This window comes from Pocillopora damicornis, chromosome 9, assembly GCF_964200805.1.
Source record: "Pocillopora damicornis chromosome 9, jaPocDami1.2, whole genome shotgun sequence".
Taxonomy (NCBI): Eukaryota; Metazoa; Cnidaria; class Anthozoa; order Scleractinia; family Pocilloporidae; genus Pocillopora; species Pocillopora damicornis.
Window position 1 is genome coordinate 4,894,670 of NC_142678.1, and position 21,718 is coordinate 4,916,387.

The 21,718-nt window shown below is 37.6% G+C and overlaps 2 protein-coding genes and 1 long non-coding RNA gene across 5 annotated transcripts in view; all 3 read right to left on the reverse strand.

Moving 5' to 3' along the window:
- The window catches only part of LOC149039748 (uncharacterized), an 8,205-nt gene extending 1,669 nt beyond the window's left edge, over positions 1 to 6,536 (reverse strand). The window contains exons 1-3 of one of the 2 annotated variants that reach the window (XM_089182687.1): positions 6,048 to 6,536; positions 3,660 to 5,022; positions 1 to 664 (exon numbers count right to left, since the gene is read on the reverse strand). The exon at positions 1 to 664 is cut by the window's left edge and continues 1,669 nt beyond it. In XM_089182687.1, the coding sequence (XP_089038813.1) occupies positions 1 to 623 (623 nt within the window). In that variant the 5' untranslated portion in view covers positions 624 to 664; positions 3,660 to 5,022; positions 6,048 to 6,536. Of the gene's footprint in view, positions 665 to 3,584; positions 5,023 to 6,047 lie in introns of both variants that reach the window. The other variant, XM_089182686.1, reaches the window with a different exon arrangement.
- Positions 6,537 to 7,652: 1,116 nt separating this feature from the next.
- LOC149039749 (uncharacterized) overlaps positions 7,653 to 21,718 on the reverse strand; it is a 74,162-nt gene continuing 60,096 nt past the window's right edge. For both annotated transcript variants that reach the window (XR_016179807.1, XR_016179806.1), the window contains 2 exons: positions 9,348 to 9,505; positions 7,653 to 7,812 (listed from right to left, as the gene is read on the reverse strand). This is a non-coding gene — a long non-coding RNA (uncharacterized LOC149039749). The remainder of the gene's footprint in view (positions 7,813 to 9,347; positions 9,506 to 21,718) is intronic.
- LOC149039750 (uncharacterized) lies at positions 11,163 to 13,463 on the reverse strand. Its single transcript, XM_089183073.1, has 2 exons — positions 12,734 to 13,463; positions 11,163 to 12,649 (listed from the first exon to the last, which is right to left on the reverse strand). Exons 1-2 carry the CDS (start codon positions 13,461 to 13,463, stop codon positions 11,481 to 11,483), a joined length of 1,899 nt encoding a protein of 632 aa, XP_089039199.1. The 3' UTR covers positions 11,163 to 11,480.

Below are 21,718 nucleotides of genomic sequence, written 5' to 3' on the forward strand. Positions count from 1 at the left end.
TTCTCTCCAGTGTGACATCTTATACGTGCTTTTAGATTTTCTTTTTGCGCAAACCACTTATCACAAGTTTTGCACTGAAAGGGTGTCTCTCCAGTGTGAGATCTTTCATGTACTTGCAGATTTCCTTTCCGAGTAAACCACTTGTTACAAGTTTTGCACTGGTATGGCTTCTCTCCAGTGTGTGATCTTTCATGCTTTTGTAGATGACCTTTTGGAGTAAACCACTTTTCACATGTTTTGCACTGGTATGGCTTCTCTCCAGTGTGCGTTCTTTCATGTACTTGCAGATTTCCTTTCCGAGTAAACCATTTGTCGCATGATTTACACTTGTAAGGCTTTACTCCAGTATGAATTCTTTTATGAATTTGTAGACTTCCACTTTTATTATACCACTTGTCACAAGTTTTGCGGTGGGTTGGCTTCTCTCCAGTGTGCGACCTCTGATGGACTTCTAGATCTCCTCGTCTATGAAAGAACTTGTCACAGGCTTTGCACTGGTATGGCTTTCCACTAGTGTGAGATCTCTCATGTCTTAGTAGATTTCCTTTTTTTGCAAAACACTGGTAACAAGTTTTGCACTGATATGGCTTTTCTCCGGTAGTGGACGTTTTTCTTTTGGCCATGGAAGCATAAACTAGAAACAGTCCTTAACAGCAAAAGTGTTCTAAAATGTAAGAAGCAAACAAAAAAAGAGATTTACTCGACCAGACATGCATATTTGACAGGGTTTCAGAAGCAATGTCCTAAGTTTGAATAAACAAAGAAATTGGACGATCAGTTAGGTAAAATATGTTTCAAACAGTAATACTCTTCCAGGAAAGGAAGTTTTATTAGAACAATTGCCACGAACAAAGGGATTCACAGACAGTGCAATTGCTGGCCAAAGCCCTGAAAGAAAAACCTTCACATGAGTAAGGACATACAAAGGGAAGTACATTCCCAACAAGTCCCTTTACATAGCGTCACGCAACCAGTTCATACAATCTACATGTTGTTCCAATGGTTTTTAACTTTAATCCAAAGTTGTAACAGCACGAACAATTTGTTCCACCTGTCACCATCAAGTGGAGCAACTAAAAGTACAAAAAGTAGACAACAGAGATTTCTAATGGACACTACAAAAGAGATTCCCAATAGACTTTAATAGAAATAGTCTGGTTAGAGGGTGGAAGACAATGTTGAAAAATCACAAAAAAAAATTTAACACCACATGTAGCAACTGATATAGCACAATTTGTATAGTATTAAAAAGAATTTGAGGTTGTATAATGAAACTAGAAGGTAGTGTTGCATACGATTTGTCTCACATGCAGAAAGCCTACTGCATCCCACATATTTACAAGTACCCTGTTCCACAAGAGAAATATGATTCAAGAGTAAATTGACGAATGGACACTCAACCAATAATTGAATGGCAACAAATTAAAATATTAACAATATCAAGAAGGATAATAATAATAATAATAATAATAATAATGTTGATGATGATGATGATGATAACAATAGTAATAATTATGATAATTCATGTCTGCTAGCTCAAGAAGCTCACTGTTCCTATCTATCCTCTAGGCCCCAATAATGATTAAACTATGCTTCTTTTAATTTTCCCAGTTAGTTAAAAACGATTTTCTCATTTCACTGCAATTCCATTTTTGTTTCATACAACAAAGCATTCCCCATTGTAGGGTATTCCACCATCTCACCCTTCCACTGGTCACATGTTAAACTCAAGGTATCATTTTTCAGACCTCGCTCCCTTCTCAAATTTGGCAGCTCTTTTGGGCATAAGTTGCTGATTGAAATGGTAAAACACTCCCTCCTCAAATAAATAAATAATAGTCTTCAAAGCTTGTATGACTTGCAGATCACCTATTTAGTTATTTCTGAAATGATGAAAAGTCTTGTTGTCAATTATGTGCCAGAGACACCAGTGTAAAATTATTTTGACAGATGTTATCATCTTTTGTAGTGTCATGACAGAGACTAAACAAGACTATATTTTCCAATCTATTAGGTAAAATTCCTCTATGTTTTCACAATGCCCCAATCACACCTTTTAAGATAATTCTATGAGGAAAAGCTTTTTTTTTCATGCACCATCCTAGGATCATTTCGAGATGTTTATCATCTTCTGTATTACTCTGAAACAAACAATCAGTAGCACCAGGAAACATTGGGTCAAAATTGGGTCAAGTTCCAAACTCTATTGTTACCATTAATCACTCACTGACTCATTTCAATGACATACATGGCTTCCTACGTGAGGTAACAGCCACAAAAATGGAAAAATTACCTTCTTTTATATACACTCCTACCTCAAATCCCATTAATGAGTATAAACATTTCCTACTGTATAATTTTCCTGTTTTTCATTTTCAAGGTTTTTAGTCTTTCATTTGAGAAAACAGTCCTCACTTCCATCAAAATATATTCATCTGTTTATTTTTCCAAAATATCTGTTGCCCAAATAACTTATTTTATCTACATTTCTTTAGTAAGGAAACTCCTTCATATGCTATAGGGTGACAAAGGGACAGCCATCTTGAACAAATATTTGCTAACTATTCGTCAATCCAAACCTTCTGTGGTGCATTCACAAAAAAAATATTGGTGTGTACTCTTCATAGCTCCATTGATAGTATCTGAGAGGCACAGGTTTGAATGGTGTCGAGGCCTACATTTTTTTTTGCCTTCCTTTCTGGAATTGCTTAAATTGCAGTTTACCTGGGAGCATCACTGCTGAAACATTGGTTTCATAGATATACTTTTTGTTCAAGATATGCTACATGGTAATGGAAACATTTCAACGATTGAGACATTCCAAAGTAAATTTAAAATGAAAATAAACTACTTCAGTTCTTATAATTGATAGCAGTAACTCCATAGGATTTGAAAAAGAAAGCCTAGATGAATAAAACTCCTGAACCTGGGCCACTGAATACAACCAAGGCTCCTGGTACCCTTATCAGCAAGTACCACATACATATCCATAAAATCGTTAATAATAGCAACACCATTGAACCATCTGGTAACAAAAAGAGGAAACGAACTTCTCTGATCTACTGGAAAAATAAATTCTGTTTCACTGAGTACATATGAATGAATCAACAAAAGATAAAAAACAAAGCCAGCTCTATTTCAAGCTTTTAAACAGGATCACAGCTACCGAAACGAAAAGTTAAGAAATAACATTTTGATAAACAGACGATGAAACATGTACTTTCTACCTAAACCCAGACAGGCATTCATAGTTTGCCTCCAGACAAATTCTGTTTACTATAGCGCCCTATCGTGGTTTAGTACAGTAAAGCCTCCTAAATTGATTAATAGCTCAGCTGCAAACGAAATTCAACTTAGAAACTATGGCCCTCGAAATATAAAATAAGGCAGTTGGAAAATTAATAGCTTATTCGATATTAGGCGCTTTTGGTGTGTAGTAACGCCGAGTTATTTTACGAGTGTTGCTGGCGCAACGCGTAAAAATACCGCGTGATACCTCACACCGAAACGTCTAATATTTAGATACATACCCAGCCACTATTGACATCTTGGGAAATAAGCTAAATTTTATATTCTACTCATACCTTACATGTTCATATGCTTTCCAAAGTGATTTGCCTCAAGACAATGTTATCAAATTTAAAACAAAGTCAACTTACACTTGTTACACACACAACCGACGCCATCTTGTTAATGCAGCCTCATTCCCAGATTCCTCTGTATTGTTCATTCAGGGAAGAGAGGATACTGGAAACGAGGTTGAGCAGTTGAACCAGGATAACATAACATATTTATTCAAGATGAAAAAACAAAAGTAATAAAACATCTTGAAAAGAAAAACCGGAGGTTGACCTTATGATGTTTCCCTAGATAAAAGGTAAAACAGCATAAGGTATATACAGTAAGAGAGACTCAAGAACTAATTCACACACATACACACACACACACTCTTTATCAATTTCCAATGAAATTTTACAGAAAAGGGCATGCCCGCAACTAGTAAAGGCTAATCTAGGCGGGCCATGCCTTAATAGCCGAGGGAAAGAGACAGTATTGAATCACAACAAGAAAAACCGTTACACTTACCTAATTTAGGATATTAAATGTACAGCTACTGTTTATAAAAATAGTCAGGACAGATTAGGAGAAGTATTACCAGGATTTTTCATTTTGTATAATCTCAGATAAATCTATATGAGAGTCTTGTGAACCTAAGATGTTGATCTTTCATTGACTCATTGGGTATAACACTTATCGTAAGATTTGCAATGGCATGGCTCCTCTCCAGTGTGGGATCTTTCAGGTCTTTGTAAATTTCCCTTTTGTGTAAACCACTTATCACATGTTTTGCACTAGTATGGCTTCTCTGCTGTATGAGATCTTTCATGGGTTTGAATACCTCTTTTCTGAGTAAAAGCAATTTCACAAATTTTGCACTGGTATGGCTTCTCTCCTGTGTGGAATCTCACATGTACTTGTATATCTCTTTTTTCAAGGAAACCACTTATCACATGTTTGCAGTGATACGGCCTCTCTCTAGCGAGGTATCTCTCATGTTTTTGTAGAGTCCCTTTTAGAGAAAACCACTTGTCACAACTTTTGCACTTGTATTTCTTCTCTCCGATGTGAAATCTTTCATGTGCCTGTAGATTTGCCTTTAAACCACTTGTCACAACTTTTTCACTGGTATGGGCTCTTTCCAGAGCGAGATCTCTCATGTACTAGCAGATCTCCCTTTAGTGTAAGATACGTATCACAAGTTTTGCACTGGTATAGCTTCTCTCCAGTGTAGCATCTTTCATGTACTTGTAGATGCCCCTTAGTTTTTGTGCAAAAGACTTGTCACAAGTTTTGCATTTAAATGCCTTTTCCACACAACAGTTCCCCACGCGTTTTGTAGATTCTGTACAGAATTTAGTGATTTTCCATTTCTTTTGTACCTTGTCAGTACTTGACATTTTTGTTTTGCCATGTAAGCATCAACTGGGAAAAACTCTTTGACAGCAAAAGGTACTTACAATGCTAGAAGAAAAGAAACTCTTTTAATCACGTAAACTGCGGTGTTATACAGGGATTTCCGGCTCTGAGAAAAGCCGTAACAGCACACGTGAAAAAATATCGTATTTTTTTTGACGTGTATTGATATAGCCAATCAGCTGCTGACACGTCACTCGCCTTTGGTGCCACTCGGTCAGGTTGATGAATGAACGGTAGAGCCTTCACGACTCTAAATACAAGTTATTTGTCGGAGCTTTCTCGAATTATGGCGGCTAAAACACTAAAAAGTCCGTATCGCTGATAGAAGAAGGGGAAGAAAACCAATATACTAAAAGAAAAAACCGAAAGTTACGTATTTAGTGGCTTTGATGTTAGCATTTCTCGGCTGAGAATGAAAATCGACAACTGGAAGATTTGCCATCGGCCGATTTTGGCCGTTTACCTGAAAGTTGTTTTTGCAATCATGGTTCAGCGCATTTTTCTATCTTAAGAGTTAGAGCCAACGCACTCTATGATTGTTATTCGGGGATTTTCGATTCATTTATTTTCATTGAAAATAGTCGGCCTGCTTCCCAGTAAAAGGGCTTTTGTGTTTATATGATAAACAAAATAATACATGGTTGCTTGTAGATATGGAATTTCTCTTCTCGTGTTCAAATCGACATCTCACTCGTGAGCTATCGAGTGAAACACTCGAAGAGAAATTCCATATCTACGCGCGCCCATGTATTACTCTCTATTTATTCAACCGAAGGGAGGACATATCTAACAAGGAGTTACCTTTGAAATTCAGTACCAATAGATTAGGTTTGAACAGGCAGAGAAAATGGGCAGAATTCGGTGTAAAATTTATTTCAAACAGTAATACTCCTACATGAATGGATGTTTTATCATAACAATTGCCATTAGCCAAGGTATTTCCAGACAGTTCATAGCGAACAATTTATTACATCATGGCCGCCGCGCATGCGAATCGCGTCACTTTGTGGACTTAGATTTTATTTCGGTGCGTTTGAAATTACAGAGAAAACAGTGAAAACTGGACTTACCGTAGTCAAAACCTTCCTTTCATAGCTTATGAACAAAACTTTTGTCAGGTCGCCAAATCCAATTTAAATGAAGAATATTTCCTCTTGCCTTTGAGCAATATTGTTTACAAAGAGTTGATGAATCGACGGTTCCCAACGCTTTTGAAATTTCCTCCTGTTCCTGAAAAATCCCCCATACTTCTTCTCTAATTCCCCTTAAATTTGTCTAAACGTGCTACCTTAAAACGTTCCACATAAGTTCTCTGTGCTCATGTTTGATGTCCTTAAATCTGAATCTCTTGTTCGAAAGCCATAGTCGATTTCTATACTGAAAACGGCCCATTAAAACTAGAATTAACGGTTCCTAGCGTCCCTGGAAAAAGGGTTAATATTTTCTTCTCAAACTAGACGAGTTCATCCAGGTTTCACTTTCATGCGCTCTGCGCTCGCTCAAACACCCTTCGTGCAATCATGCTGACTCCAGCCTTACTTCATCAACCATTTTGAAAAGGTCAGCATTAGATTCCATCCACCAAAACCACCTCGGTCGAGAGGGACTGAGATGGAATATTTAATGACTTGCAAAACATAACCGAAGATTCTCGGAAATCCGCAAGTGATGTAGCCGAACATCAAAAGCTGTAAATCCCATGATTCTTGAGGAACAAACAGAAACAGCATAGCGAGAATTTTAAGTCGCGAACCATTGATGGTAGACATGCAGATAATTTAGGATACGTAAATTCTGTTGATGAGGCGCTTAAACTTATTGCAGAATTTGAAACAGGATTGACGACGAAGTTTTCTTTCTTTAAAGCTGTCAAAGGTTTCGGGAACATATATTTATATATATTTGATATAGCTCTTAAGCATTACAAAGCTTTGCTATCGCTATTGTGCATTCTCACTAGTTTGTCTAGTTCAAGTCCTCTGGAATGGCTTGGATGATACCACAATCGTGGAATCATTCGGGTTAATTTAATGCTTACACCTCCTTCCTCGGACAGAAGTCACAAAATACTGGGGGAAGATGCATGAGATATTTAAGGAGCAAAAATTCATTTTTTACTGGTGTGCCTTTCCTAATTTTGGGAAGGAAAGTGTTCAATTGCCAGCACGGCATAGATTGAACAGCTGGAGAGAAAAGGAAACGAAAAGATACAGAAGAAGTACTGTATATAATAATTTCTTTTTATCCTCAACCTTTGTGTTTCTGTCAACTATGGCTTGCTAATTTGAAAGGTCAAATACATGAATGGGTCATATGACATTGATCTCAGAATACTTTTATGACAAACGTGATAACAGTTCAATCTTGGCTAAATTGAAGATGGTTTAGAAGTTAACAATTGTAAGAACTTTTCACTAACATATGCTGCTGACAAAGGAGAAAATATATGCAATTCTGCATTTTTTGCATTCTATCAAGCAATCATATGTTTGCTCCTTATCACGCTATGACACTTCCGTTTTGTCACATTCCAAAAAATAACTTGAGAAATACACTGTCACTCATCTTACACTGTTATATTTACCTATTACAGAAGGCTGGAAACGAAGATTTTGTTTTCAAGAAAATAAGATTTCTTGTCCAAGACACAAGGAAGTTTGACTGCGAAGCACAGATAAAAATGTGAGAAATTTTATTTTTTTCAGAGAACAAGGTAGTTCTACTCATGTATAAACAGAACAAATGCGATTTAATAAATCAGATATGCGGCATGACTCCTTTTCTTCCATCCTCACTCAAAACAAGCAAACACACCTATAGAGGTTCCAGTCTGGTCTGCAAATGAAAAGGAGGAAGGTGATCACTGCAAAATTAAGCATTAGGGTTCTTATTTATAACATATTGATTATTGTATACTGATATCTAGAAATTAAGGTTGCAAGTAGCAGCCAGCTGAGTTATAGTTTGAGTTTTATCAAGTCCATTACTTTGTTAAATTTAGAGTAACCTTGACTTGAGAGAGGAAAATTGAGGAGCTGTAATATACTAATCATCAATTAGGGACCACAAAGAAAAATTTATTTATAGAGACTTTTGAAGGAGAGGGATAAGACTTGTGACAAGCTGGCAGACATATAGATAAACTTTACTGCTAAATGGGTTACAATACAAAGTGCTCAGTATTTGGATCAGCTATGGCTCAACTTAAACTTTGCTTTAGCTTCAAGTTTAATCCTTTGTGGTTTCCTTTCTCTGTGTTTATTTTTCAAGTTATGTACACAGAAGAACACAAAAATGACAAGGAATGCTTTTGAATATCAAGAGGCTGGAATAAGCAAGAAACCAAAACTGAATTTTAAACAGTACAAAGTTAATTTGATCTTCCAATGTTATTTAATTTTAACCATAGAATTTGCTATTTAAATTTATCCCCTCCATTTTTCTGGGTATTGTGAGCAAAAACAAACAATTATCACAAAATGCATGGTATACAATGGTTTGATTCACCAATGTGGCAAAGGCCTTTCACTGTCTATCCATAAAAAGGGAAATAGTTTGTAAACTGTAAGACATTCTGCATGTTGAGTGTATACTTATTCATCCATGTGAAATTAAAGGTTACTTGAAATAAATGTGAAAGATTTATAGGATTTTCAGACCCCTGATAACAATTACTAATGTGCTGATTTGTTGTACTTAAAGGTTATGATTTTGGCAGAAATAGTGGAAGAAATTTCTGGACCTGGAATTTTGTTGCAAATGTTTTTTTAAATCAGTTTAAGTCAGTTAAAAACTCTCCTGTTTCAAGATTACATGATTACCACACCAGAACCTTTTGTATTCTATATTATGCACCATGTTATGATTATGGTTTCAATAATAAAAGGTGCTGACTCAAGAACTTTCCAAAATATCTCTACATACAAAGAAATAGATTGTGGTTATGTACTCCAAATAGCAGGTCACATCAGTCTTCTGTAAGGAAGTAGCAGAAATTTCTGTGGTGGTTTTGGTGGATGGAGAGAAACATCCACCAAAACCACTTTATTCTATGTGTTAAGAGTTATGATAATCATTATGAACGTTTGGTCGGTCAGCAATTGTGCACCATAAAAAATAATTAGCCAGAGCACTAACTGCTAATTAGTGGTATAAATCTTTTGTCTCCCTGAACATCTAACAATGGCTATAGATAAAATTTAAAAAATATATTGTTGATGGTTTTGGTCAAAGTTTTGGTGGATGTTCCCTAATGACATCCACCAAAACTACGTAACATCTAAGCACCTTTTAATTATACGTGAAATGTCTGCATAAAATTGCGTAAAATGTTTTATAATACTACAATCGAACAATAAATTAATACTTACCATTTCTTTAGTAAAAAGTTTTGACGCAATTTCCCAAACAAATAATACACTTGGGTCATCGGGATAAGTCGGCATGTTGTCGTAGCTTCGTAATTTTTTTCCATCATTCCATCTCAGTCCCTCTCGACCAAGGTGGTTTTGGTGGATGGAATCTAATGCTGACCTTTTGAAAATTTCTCTTCTAGCTAGGTAGCCTCTCCTCCTGTTTTCCGAGTTGGAATACAATACATTTTCCCGGGTTTTTTAAAAAAATGTCGGATGACAGAAAGAACTGTCAGCATGAATATGCAAAAGTAGTTGAGTTCAGTAAACCGGAGCTTATACCCCGTTCACACCAAAGCTTAAACATGTTTAAAATTTGTCTGATACACAGATTTAATAATGATATGCAGCTAAATTTTTGGAGACGAAACCAATTTTCGCCCTGGAAATACCCTATCCATTGCAAAAAGGAATGGCATAGAATTATCACTGAGGACCCTCTGAGAAAACCTCACAAGTTTTCCCTGGCCTACAGCTTGTGTAAGATTACGATGCTCTGTTGAACGGAACAATTACTGGGACCATGCATTGCGGTAATTATAAATTCATTCTCCGCATGCTAGGTTTAAATGGAGCAACAGCTATCTATGCATGTGCATGGTGTAAAATCCAAAAGGATGATAGATGGAAAACAGATCCGCATTTTAGTTATTTCAATTCAAAGCCACTTTCAAGGTCTTTAAAAGAATTGAAAGAAATGTCCAAAAAATCAACAGATGATTATGGCTGCTGTAAGGAACCCATTCTGGACATTGAATTGGATCATATAATTGTTGATGAACTTCACCTCCTTTTAAGAATAACTGATAAGTGTTAACCGCCAATTTAATAACAGAAGTTAATGATTGGGATATTGAGGAGAGTATTGAAAACCTGATCAACAAACAGGCACACCTACATAAGTTCATTCACAGCAGCAGGTCTTGTGGAGTGTCTTTTGATGTCTGGGAAAGAAAAATGCAGATGGCAAAGAAAGTTCTGTTCACGAATGGATAAGTCTAATAGGAAATGATAAGAAAATAATGCTGTATCACCTTCCAGAGAAAATGAATGATTTCTTGAGGCCTGAAACTGATGAAAAGATCATAAAAATATAGGTGTACTTTGCAGCCCTGCAAAAAATCTCAGTAATTGGCAACCGAATACTAGCCCCACAGAGTTTTGGTTGAAAGCAAAACAATAGGTGAGTGATTTCATTTCTCTCAAAGGATTAAGGGAAGTTAAAAGTGAAAGAGAGTTACCCAATACCTTCATATTATGGTTTCCCATATATCCCATGGTTTTTTCAAATGTACCAAGTAGTAACAACATTTACTGGGCAAGGAGTTGAAAGGAACATTGATGGGTCCACTGTTTTCTGGAAACAAGTGGGACTCTATTAGAGATGTTCTTCATCAAGAGTCATGCTAATGGCACTTAAGTAAAAAGGGAATGGGAGCCCAGATCCTATCAGAAACAAACTAGAGTACTGGGAAGAGGACATATTCCGAAAAAGAAAAAACTGTACCGTCTGAAATTGCTACACCTCTATCTAATCTGCAAAGTGGTTAAAGTACTGTTGCATCTCAAACTCACCCTGCTGTGCCTTTGAGCTCAGTTGACTTTACAAAAATGACAGTTCCTCAGCTTAAAGAAGAATTAAAGGAAAGAGGAAGCAAAGACATTGCTAAGAAAATAAAACATTAGCTTGTAAGCTTACTGAAGAGCATTACTGACAAAGAAAACCAGTCAACCTCTATTTAAAAAGAAATGACATTGTCATTAGATGCAGATTGTAAAGTGGCATAGCATATAGCATTTGGCCTGCTGCAGGTGTAATAGCTATACCTGTTGTAATAATGGCCTGTTAATATCCTGATAGATGCAGATAAACTCAACAGGTTTCTTTAATCTACACCAGCACCATGTTACAGTACCATAATTCTTTTTGCACCGATAAATCCATATAACAGTAACAAAATGCCTAAACACTACACCCATCCCACTTTATAAGATAATCAATCTGAGAAATCAAAATTATTCATTTTACTGCAAAACTCAAACGTTCTTTAAATCTTAATCTTACATCAGATAGACTTATCAACAATAAAATCAAGTGAACTTCATGTGTTCTTCATAGTGGTTAATAAGCTGGGATTCACTGCTCAGTTTTTCCTGACAAATCCAGCAAGTAAATGCTTCATTGCAATCTGAGGAATCTGGCTGTTGCTGTCCAGAGTGCAATTTTTTATGCCTTTGAAGTGTTCTCTTCTGAGTAAACCACTTGTCACAGCTTTTACACTGGTATGGCTTCTCTCCAGTGTGGGATCTTTCGTGTACTGTTAGATCACCCTTTCGTGCAAACCCTTTGTGACAAGTTTTGCACTGGTATGGCCTCTCTCCAGTGTGGGATCTTTCATGTCTATGTAGATTTCTTCTATAAGTAAACCACTTGTCACAGCTTTTGCACTGGTATGGCTTCTCTCCAGTGTGGGATCTTTCATGTACTGTTAGATCACCCTTTTGTGCAAACCCTTTGTCACAAGTTTTGCACTGGTATGGCCTCTCTCCAGTGTGGGATCTTTCGTGTACTGTTAGATGACTTTTTTGTGCAAACCACTTGTCACAAGTTTTGCACTGGTATGGCCTCTCTCCAGTGTGGGATCTTTCATGTCTATGTAGATCACCCTTTCGTGCAAACCCTTTGTCACACCTTTTGCACTGGTATGGCTTCTCTCCAGTGTGGGATCTTTCGTGTACTGTTAGATGACTTTTTTGTGCAAACCACTTGTCACAAGTTTTGCACTGGTATGGCCTCTCTCCAGTGTGGGATCTTTCGTGTACTGTTAGATGACTTTTTTGTGCAAACCACTTGTCACAAGTTTTGCACTGGTATGGCCTCTCTCCAGTGTGGGATCTTTCGTGTACTGTTAGATGACTTTTTTGTGCAAACCACTTGTCACAAGTTTTGCACTGGTATGGCTTCTCTCCAGTGTGGGATCTCATATGTGCTTTTAGAGTTTCTTTTTGTGTAAACCTCTTGTCACATGTCTTACACTGGTATGGCTTCTCTCCAGTGTGAGATCTTTCATGTCTATGTAGATTTCTTTTATCACTAAACCACTTGTCACAGCTTTTACACTTGTATGGTTTCTCTCCAGTATGAGATCTCATATGTGCTTTTAGACTTTCTTTTTGTGTAAACCACTTATCGCATGTATTACACTGGTATGGCTTCTCTCCAGTGTGGGATCTTTCATGTCTATGTAGATTTCTTTTATCACTAAACCACTTGTCACAGCTTTTACACTGGTATGGCTTCTCTCCAGTGTGGGATCTCATATGTGCTTTTAGAGTTTCTTTTTGTGTAAACCTCTTGTCACATGTCTTACACTGGTATGGCTTCTCTCCAGTGTGAGATCTTTCATGTCTATGTAGATTTCTTTTATCACTAAACCACTTGTCACAGCTTTTACACTTGTATGGTTTCTCTCCAGTATGAGATCTCATATGTGCTTTTAGACTTTCTTTTTGTGTAAACCACTTATCGCATGTATTACACTGGTATGGCTTCTCTCCAGTGTGGGATCTTTCATGTCTATGTAGATTTCTTTTATCACTAAACCACTTGTCACAGCTTTTACACTGGTATGGCTTCTCTCCAGTGTGGGATCTTTCATGTACTGTTAGATCACGCTTTTGTGCAAACCCTTTGTCACAAGTTTTGCACTGGTATGGCCTCTCTCTAGTGTGGGATCTTTTATGTCTATGTAGATCACCCTTTTGTGCAAACCCTTTGTCACAATTTTTGCACCGGTATGGCCTCTCTCCAGTGTGGGATCTTTCATGTCTATGTAGATTTCTTTTATCACTAAACCACTTGTCACAGCTTTTGCACTGGTATGGCTTCTCTCCAGTGTGGGATCTCTCATGAACCTCTAGATATCTTTGTCTATGAAAGCACTTGTCACAGGTTTTGCACTGGTATGGCTTTCCTCTAGTGTGAGATCTCTCATGTCTTTGTAGATTTCCTTTTTTTACAAAACACTGGTCACAAGTTTTCCACTGATATGGCTTTTTCCCAGAAGTGGACATTTTTTTTTTTGCCATGCAAAGTGTTCTAAAATGTAAGCAAACAAAAAAGAGATTTACTCAACCAGATGCACATATTTGACAGGGTTTCAGAAGCAATGTCTTTAGTTTGAATAAACAAAGAAATTGGATGGTGAGTGGGGTAAATGTGGTTTCAAACACTGTAGTACTCTTCTAGGAAAGGAAGTTCTACCATAACAGTTGCCACTAACAAAGGGATTCACAGACAGTGCAATTTCTGGCAAAAGCCCTGAAAGAAAAACCTTCACATGAGTAAGGACCTACAAAGAGAAGTGCATTTCCAACAAGTCCCTTTACATAGCCTCACACAACCAGTTCACACAATCTACATGTTGTCCTTGTGATGTTAAACTTTAATCTATAGTTGTCACTGTCTCAAGTGGAGAACCCAAAGTACAAAAACTGGACAAAACAAATTTCTAGTGGACACTACAAAAGAGATTCCCAATAGACTTTAATAGAGAGAATCCGGTTAAAAGCTAAGACAATGATAAAAATCACAAAAAAAGGAGTTGAACACCTCATGCGGCTACTGATATAGCACAATTTGTATAAAGTATCGAAAAGAATTCAAGATTGTCTAATGATACTAGAAGGTGGTGTTGCACAAGATTTGTCTCTGGTGCAGAAAGCCAACTGCACCCCACATATTTACAAGTACCCTGTTCCACAAGAGAAAGATGATTCAAGAATATACTGATTACTTGACACTCACCCGATAATTGAATGGTAACAATAATATTAACAATATTAAACATAATAATGTTAACAATTTAGTAATAGTTGCAATAATTTATATCTGCTAGCTCAAAAAGCTCACCGTTCCTCTATCAGTCTATCCTCTAGGCCCAAATAATGATTAAACTATGCTCCTTTTGTTTTTATTCTGTTGATTAAAATTAATTTTCCCTTTTCCACATGCTAAACTCAAGGTATCTTAGTTAAGACATCGCTTCCCTTTTCAAATTTGGCAGCTCTTTTGGGTATAAATTGCTGATTGAAATGGTAAAATGCTCCCTCTTCAAATAAATAAAACTAGTCTTCAGAGCTTGTATGACTAAGAGATCACCTTTCCAGATATTTATGCCATGAACAGTCTTGTCATCAAATACGTGCCTGAGACACCAGTGTAAAATTATTTTGAGAGATTTTATCATCATGTGTAGTGTCACGGCAAGGACTAAAAAAAAACCTTTAATTTCCAATCTACTGGGCATAATTCCCTAATCCAAGCATTAAAATGCTTTCTCTTGATAGAAAGTAAATTCCTCTATGTGCCCCAATCACACCTTTTAAGATATTTCTGCAAGGAAAAGCTTTGATTTTTTACGCACCATACTGAGATGATTTTAAGATGTTTATCGTCTTCTTTAGTGCTCTGAAATAAACAATCAGTAGCACCAGGAAACTACTAACTCACTGACTCACTTCAACGACATGTGTGGGTTCGCCTCCTATATGAGGTATTAACCATAAAAATAGAAAAATTACCTTCTTTCATCAACACTCCTACATCCAATCCTCTCAATGAGTATAAACGTTTCCTAACTGTATAATTTTACCTGTTTTTAATCTTCAAGTTATTGGTCTTTCACTCGAAGTAAAGCCACAACTTTCAGGGTTGAAAATAATTTTTCAGCTTTAAGCGTGAATTTGTAGGCTTTTTTCAAGGCTTGTTGTTTTCCTAACTGTCAATAATAAATGGGCAGTCAGCACATGTCTTCAATACTCAACATGATTTATTAACAGTACTGAAAGGAATTATTACCTTAAATTGCTTAAAATAATTTCAGCATCAGAATCTTTATTTTGATTAACATGTTTTGTTGCAGCAATTCCTTTTCTAAGAAAACGTTGCAAACGGCTCAACTTTTCGGTGTTTGTTCAAGCGTGAAATATACAACTTTGTCGAGACAAACTGTCGCGCTTCTCCATGACAAATCCGTACTGTGCAGTACCGACTTTAATTTTAACGCGTAAGCAGGCTTTGCAAACGACATTGAGCAGGATTTGGCAGAAAATAAATCTTGATTAAAGTTAGTATGTAAGTGCTGAAACGTAAACACGGTAATGTGACGGTGTTTACACAAACTTGCATGTTTCACGCTTCAACAAATACGTGGAAAGCCGAATACTGTAAACAAAAATACTCCCTGTAGCACGCTTCGAATTTCGAAACTTTATACTCGTTTACATTTCCGAAAAGCTTTTCACGCATTTCTTGGCTGCTTAATTGCTTAACATGAAAAGTTCATCATAGCATCACAGCGACTTTTCCTTCAGTTGGACGATCAGTAAGCGTAATATTTTGCTATGAAATTCTAGTTCTTCGGTGAAAAATCGCTGATAAGTGCGCTTAAAGTTCCGGCTGCCGCCGGCAGCTGGCTATTATTTTGAACCTTGCTTTCATCAAAGTACATTCATCTATTTTATTCTAAATTACCTGTTGCCCAAATAACCTATTAAGTGTAAATTTCTTTAGTAAGGAAACTCTCTCATATGCTTTTGGCTGACAAAGGGACAGCCATCTCAAAAGGAGAAGGATTTGCTAACTATTCATCCATTCAAACTTTTTATGGTGCATTCACGAAAAATTCTTCAGTTGGTAGTATTTGGGAGGCACAGGTTTGAATGAAGTCAAAACCTACACATTTTTGCCTTCCTTTTCTGAAATTGCTTAAATTGCAGTTTACCGGAGAGCATCACTGCTGAAACATTGGTTCCATTGAGATATCCATTTGGTTCAAGATATGCTTAATGGCAATGGAAACATTTTAACAGTTGAGACATTCCAAAGTAAATTTCAAATGAAAACAAACTACTTCAGTTCTTTTAATTGATAGCCGTAACTCCATCGCATTTGAAAAGGAAACCCAGATGAATATAAAATATTTAGGTATATACCCAACTACTACTACCATCGTGGGAAATAAGCTTAATTTAACATTGTACTCATACCTTACAAGTTTTTATGTTTTCCAAAGTGATTCGCCCTTGTCTCCTCATTAAACCGACGTTAGCTTGTAACTGCCGCCTCACTTACAGGTTCCCCAAGGTTGTTCATTTGAACAGGGAAGAGAGGACACTGGGAACAAGATTGAGCATTAGGACTAGGAGTTTTCTCACGCATCATACCTACCTACGCTGCCTGTATATCATTTCATTTTAAGAACAGTCTTAGTTTTCAAAATTCCCGCGAAAAACTCTGTTCTCACCACGTCCGCGAGAGTATCACAATCAGAAGTTTGACTGTCTTCACTAGAAGAACGTTTCTCGTAATCGTGTGTGACAGAGCGTCGTTACACAATAATTTCATTTGCTACGATTAGCCAGCACGCTGTAACCTCTGGTTAGGTTCTCAAATGAAGAAAAAATAAGGGCAAAGGAAGTCTCCAAGGGTTTATATGGGATGTGAGAGCTCCTGTTGATATGAGAGCTCCTGTTGATATGTTCCTGGGTGGACATTATTACTCTAGTATGGTTGTATATGTTACTGAATAGACTATAATGATCGGCATAATAAGTAAAAAGTTTAATGCAATGAAAAGGTAAAGCAAGTGAAAGTTTTCCTTCCTTCTGCTGATCCGAGGTTTTTACGGCCATGGAGTCATCCCGATTGATTTTCAGTCAGCGGTTGAGCAGGTGGCCTAGATTGGTCTTTACGGGAAAAATAAGGGTGCTTTCCTTTAGGAGGATCCACATTAGGTTTTTGTGATCCAAGATCACACAGATCACGTTGCATCAAAGGAACTTAGCTTTAGTTCATCAGATCAGTCACCATGACAGCAGGCGCGAAATTGTAGAGCACGCAAGCGGAATCGCGCGCTAAATTTTAAAACGAAAACAAGATTGCCGTCGCGGATAGAACAGCTGTTGTTTCGTTCGTAACAGGGACCGCGCAGCAAGTTTTAGAGTGGGGGGGGGGGGGGGGGGCACAAGAAGAATGCGTGAAGGAAAATGTTTTGTTAAATTATTCTTTGTTTAATTTATTTTTATTCTTGCAAAAAAGGGGGGGGCTAAAGACCCCCCAGCCCCTCCCTCTGCGCGGTCCCTGAGTAAAGGAACTTTCCGATGATTCAATACTAATAGAAGTGAGAAGTTGTCAAGATGAAGAATTTCTGTTGTTTCTTTTGATAAGGGAGAGGCAGAGCCATGTCCGCATCGAAAATTATTTCGAACGAATTAAACCACTCTACATTGTTTCAAATTTTTAAAGTCGTTTTCAGATGTCAAGAACTACAGTCAGCTGTTTGGGACGCCTTTTAGCTATTTGCCTATGTCTACCTTATGGACAAAGGAGTGGTGGGAGACCTGCCATTGACTTACAGAAGCAAGTATTAATTACGATAAGGATACTCGGGAACCCTAAATGCCTGCGATCAGTGGCCGCTCGATTTAACATTACAAAATCGATTTTATTTCGCGTTTATCGCAGAATTTGTGGAGCAATTGCCAACAATCTTTCCGGTCAATATATGAAGAACCTACTTGTTTGAAATTGAGCGCTGCTGGGCAAAATGATTAATTTCGGATCCTTCGCTCAAAGGAACGCGTTGGATCAATGATCCAATGATCCGTCTTTAGATTACGAAGATCAGTAATCCGATGAATTCTTGTCTAGAGTGGATTTGATAGACCACTGATCTGAAAATGGATTTGCTCGAAAGGAACGCCACAGATCAGAAATCCAGATCCGGCTTCTCCCAAAGGAACGCACCCTAAGTACCTTGATCTTGAGTGGGTACTCAAAAAACTGAAAATATCTTATTGTAAAACAAGAATCTATGCTATGAATATCAAAGTTACTTTTCCATTGATACCTACTCATAATTTCTGAAAAAAGTTTTTTATCATATAAACTGCGGTGTTATACAGGGATTTCCGGCCTGAGAAAAGCCGTAACAACACACGTGAAAAAATTTCGTATTTTTTGACGTGTGTTGATATAGCCAATCAGCTGCTGACACGTCACTCGCCTTTGGCGCCACTCGGACAATTTGATGAATGATCGGCAAAGCCTTCCCGGTTCTCAATATAAGGTAGTTTGTCGGAATGTTCTCGGATTGTGGCGGCTAAAATGCTAAAAAATCCGTATCGCTGACAGACAGTGAGGTTCAAACTTTCCTAGAAGGGGAAGAAAACCAATATACTAAAAGAAAAAACCGAAAGTTACGTATTCAGAGGCTTTGATGTTAGCATTTCTTGGCTGAGAATGAAAATCGACAACCGGTAGATTTGCCATCGGCCGATTTTGGCCGTTTACCTGAAAGAAGTCTTCTGTCGACTTTACGACCATTGTTGTTTTTGCAATCATGGTTCAGAGCTCAGTTTTTCTATCTTAAGAGTTAGAGCCAACGCACTCTACGATTATTATTTGGGGATTTTCGACTCGTTTATTTTCATTGAAAATAGTCGGCTTTTCTTCCCAGTAAGAGGGCTTTTGTGTTTATATGATAAACAAAATAATACATGGTTGCTTGTAGATATGGAATTTTTCTTCTTGTGTTCAACTTGACATCTCACTCGTGAACTATCGAGTGAAACACTCGAAGAGAAATTCCATATCTACGCGCGCCCATGTATTATTCTCTATTTATTCAACCGAAGGAAGGACATATCTAACAAGGTGTTACCTTTGAAACTCAGTACCAATAGATTAGGTTTGAACAGGCAGAGAAAATGGGCAGAATTCGGTGTAAAATTCACTTCAAACAGTAACACTCCTACATGAATGGATGTTTTATCGTAACAATTGCCATTAGCAAAGGTATTTCCAGACAGTTCATAGCGAACAATTTATTACATCATGGCCGCCGCGCATGCGAATCGCGTCACTTTGTGGACAGATTGTATTTCGGTGCGTTTGAAATTACAGAGAAAACAGTGAAAACTGGACTTACCGTAGTCAAAACCTTCCTTTCATAGCTTATGAATAAAACTTTTGTCAGGTCGCCAAATCCAATTTAAAAGAAGAATCCCCCATACTTCTTCTCTAATACCCCTTAAATTTTTCTAAACGTGCTACCTTAAAACGTTCCACATAAGTTCTCTGTGCTCATGTTTGATGTCCTTAAATCTGAATCTCTTGTTCGAAAGCCATAGTCGATTTCTATACTGAAAGCGGCCCATTAAAACTAGAATTAACGGTTCCTAGCGTCCCTGGAAAAAGGGTTAATATTTTCTTCTCAAACTAGACGAGTTCATCCAGGTGTCATATTCATGCGCTCTGCGCTCGCTCAAACACCCTTCGTGCAATCATGCTGACACCAGCCTTAGGCCTGTTCCAAACGTCGTGCTACTGCCGTGCCGAACTCAAATGAAACAGTAATTTCGATTTAAGCACGGCAGTAGCACGCCGTTTGAAACCATTAAGCGCGGCACGGCTGAATTAGGTTCGGCACGACTACTTAGCGCGGCAGGCCTTGCCGTGCCGCACGGCAGTAGCACGACTTGGTTTCAAACGTTGTGCTACTGTCGCGCCGAACTCAATTCATAAATTAATTTAACGGATTTTGCATTATTTGCATACTATTACGCATGCACACTAATAAAAAAAGACAAATCTACCCGTTTTGCCCGAAAGCTTGAGAGAAGAGGAATCCGACGGTGACAATAAATTGCTTAGGGTTAGGGTTAGGGTTAGGGTTTGGAAACGCCGGCACGTAATACAGTAACTTGCTGGCTCTCGTCAAGGGAAACCAGAAGAAGAATAAATGAAAAAACTTTCAAAAGTAATCCTCTCCCTGCAATAACAGTATTTAATATGGACTGTTGCATTCGCCTGCGTTGCCTTCTGGCATTTAAAATTGTCTTAAACAAAACAAACTTCTCGCGCTCTTCGTTAAGGTTTCCCTCCGCCATTTTGGATGGGGCGATACCGCTGGATGGATGGTTTGTTTTGTCTTTTGAATTTGGCGCGACTGCATTAGGTTCGACGTTTGAAACCGCTGCCGTGCTATCGTCGTGCCACTGCCGAGCCAAATTCATTTGAGTTCGGCACGGCAGTAGCACGACGTTTGGAACAGGCCTTACTTCGTCCACCGTTTTGAAAATTTCTCTTCTAGCTAGGTAGCCTCTCCTCCTGTTTTCCGAGTTGGAATACAATACATTTTCCCGGGTTTTTTAAAAAAATGTCAGATGACAGAGAGAACTGTCAGCATGAATATGCAAAAGTAGTTGAGTTCAGTAAACCGGAGCTTATACCCCGTTCACACCAAAGCTTAAACATGTTTAAAATTTGTTTGATAAACAGATTTAATAATGATATGCAGCTAAATTTTTGGAGACGAAACCAATTTTCGCCCTGGAAATACCCTATCCATTGTAAAAAGAATAGCATAGAATTATCACTGTGGACCCTCAGAGAAAACCTCACAAGTTTTCCCTGGCCTACAGCTTGTGTTAGATTACGATGCCCTGTTGAAAGGAACAATTAGGGACCATGCATTGCGGTAATTATAAATTCATTCTCCGCATGCTAGGTTTAAATGGAGCAACAGCTAACTGTGCATGTGCATGGTGTAAAATCCAAAAGGATGATAGATGGAAAATAGATCAGCATTTTAGTTATTTCAATTCAAAGCCACTTTCAAGGTCTTTACAAGAATTGACAGAAATGTTAAAAAAAATCAAAGGATGATTCTGGCTGCTGTAAGGAACCCCTTCTGGACATTGAATTGGATCATATAAATGTTGATGAACTTCACCTCCTTTTAAGAATAACTGATAAGTGCTAACTGCCAATTTAATAAAAGAAGTTAATAATTGGGATATTTAGGAGAGTATTGAAAACCTGATCAACAAACAGGCACACCTAAATAAGTAATAAGTTCATTCACAGTAGAAGGTCTTGTGGAATGTCTTTTGATGTCTGGGAAAGAAAAATGCAGATGGCAAAGAAAGTTCTGTTCACGAATGGATAAGTCTCATAAGAAATGATAAGAAAATAATGCTGTATCACCTTCCAGAGAAAATGAATGATTTCTTGAGGCCTGAAACTGCTGAAAAGATCATAAAAATATGGGTGTACTTCGCAGCCCTGTAAAAAATCTCAGAAACTGGCAACCGAATACCAGCCCCACAGAGTTTTGGTTGAAAGCAAAACAATAGGTGAGTGATTTCATTTCTCTCAAAGGATTAGGGGAAGGTTACAAGTGAAAAAGAGTTACCCAATACCTTCATATTATGGTTTCCCATATATCCCATGGTTTTTCCAAATGTACCAAGTAGTAAAAACA

Coding starts and splice junctions, on each gene's coding strand:
- LOC149039750 (XM_089183073.1), bottom strand. CDS start 13,463: ATGTCCACTTCTGGGAAAAAGCCATATCAGTGGAAAACTTGTGACCAG. Junction 12,650..12,733: donor ATGTGACAAGAGGTTTACAC/AAAAAGAAACTC, acceptor AGTGGTTTAGTG/ATAAAAGAAATCTACATAGA.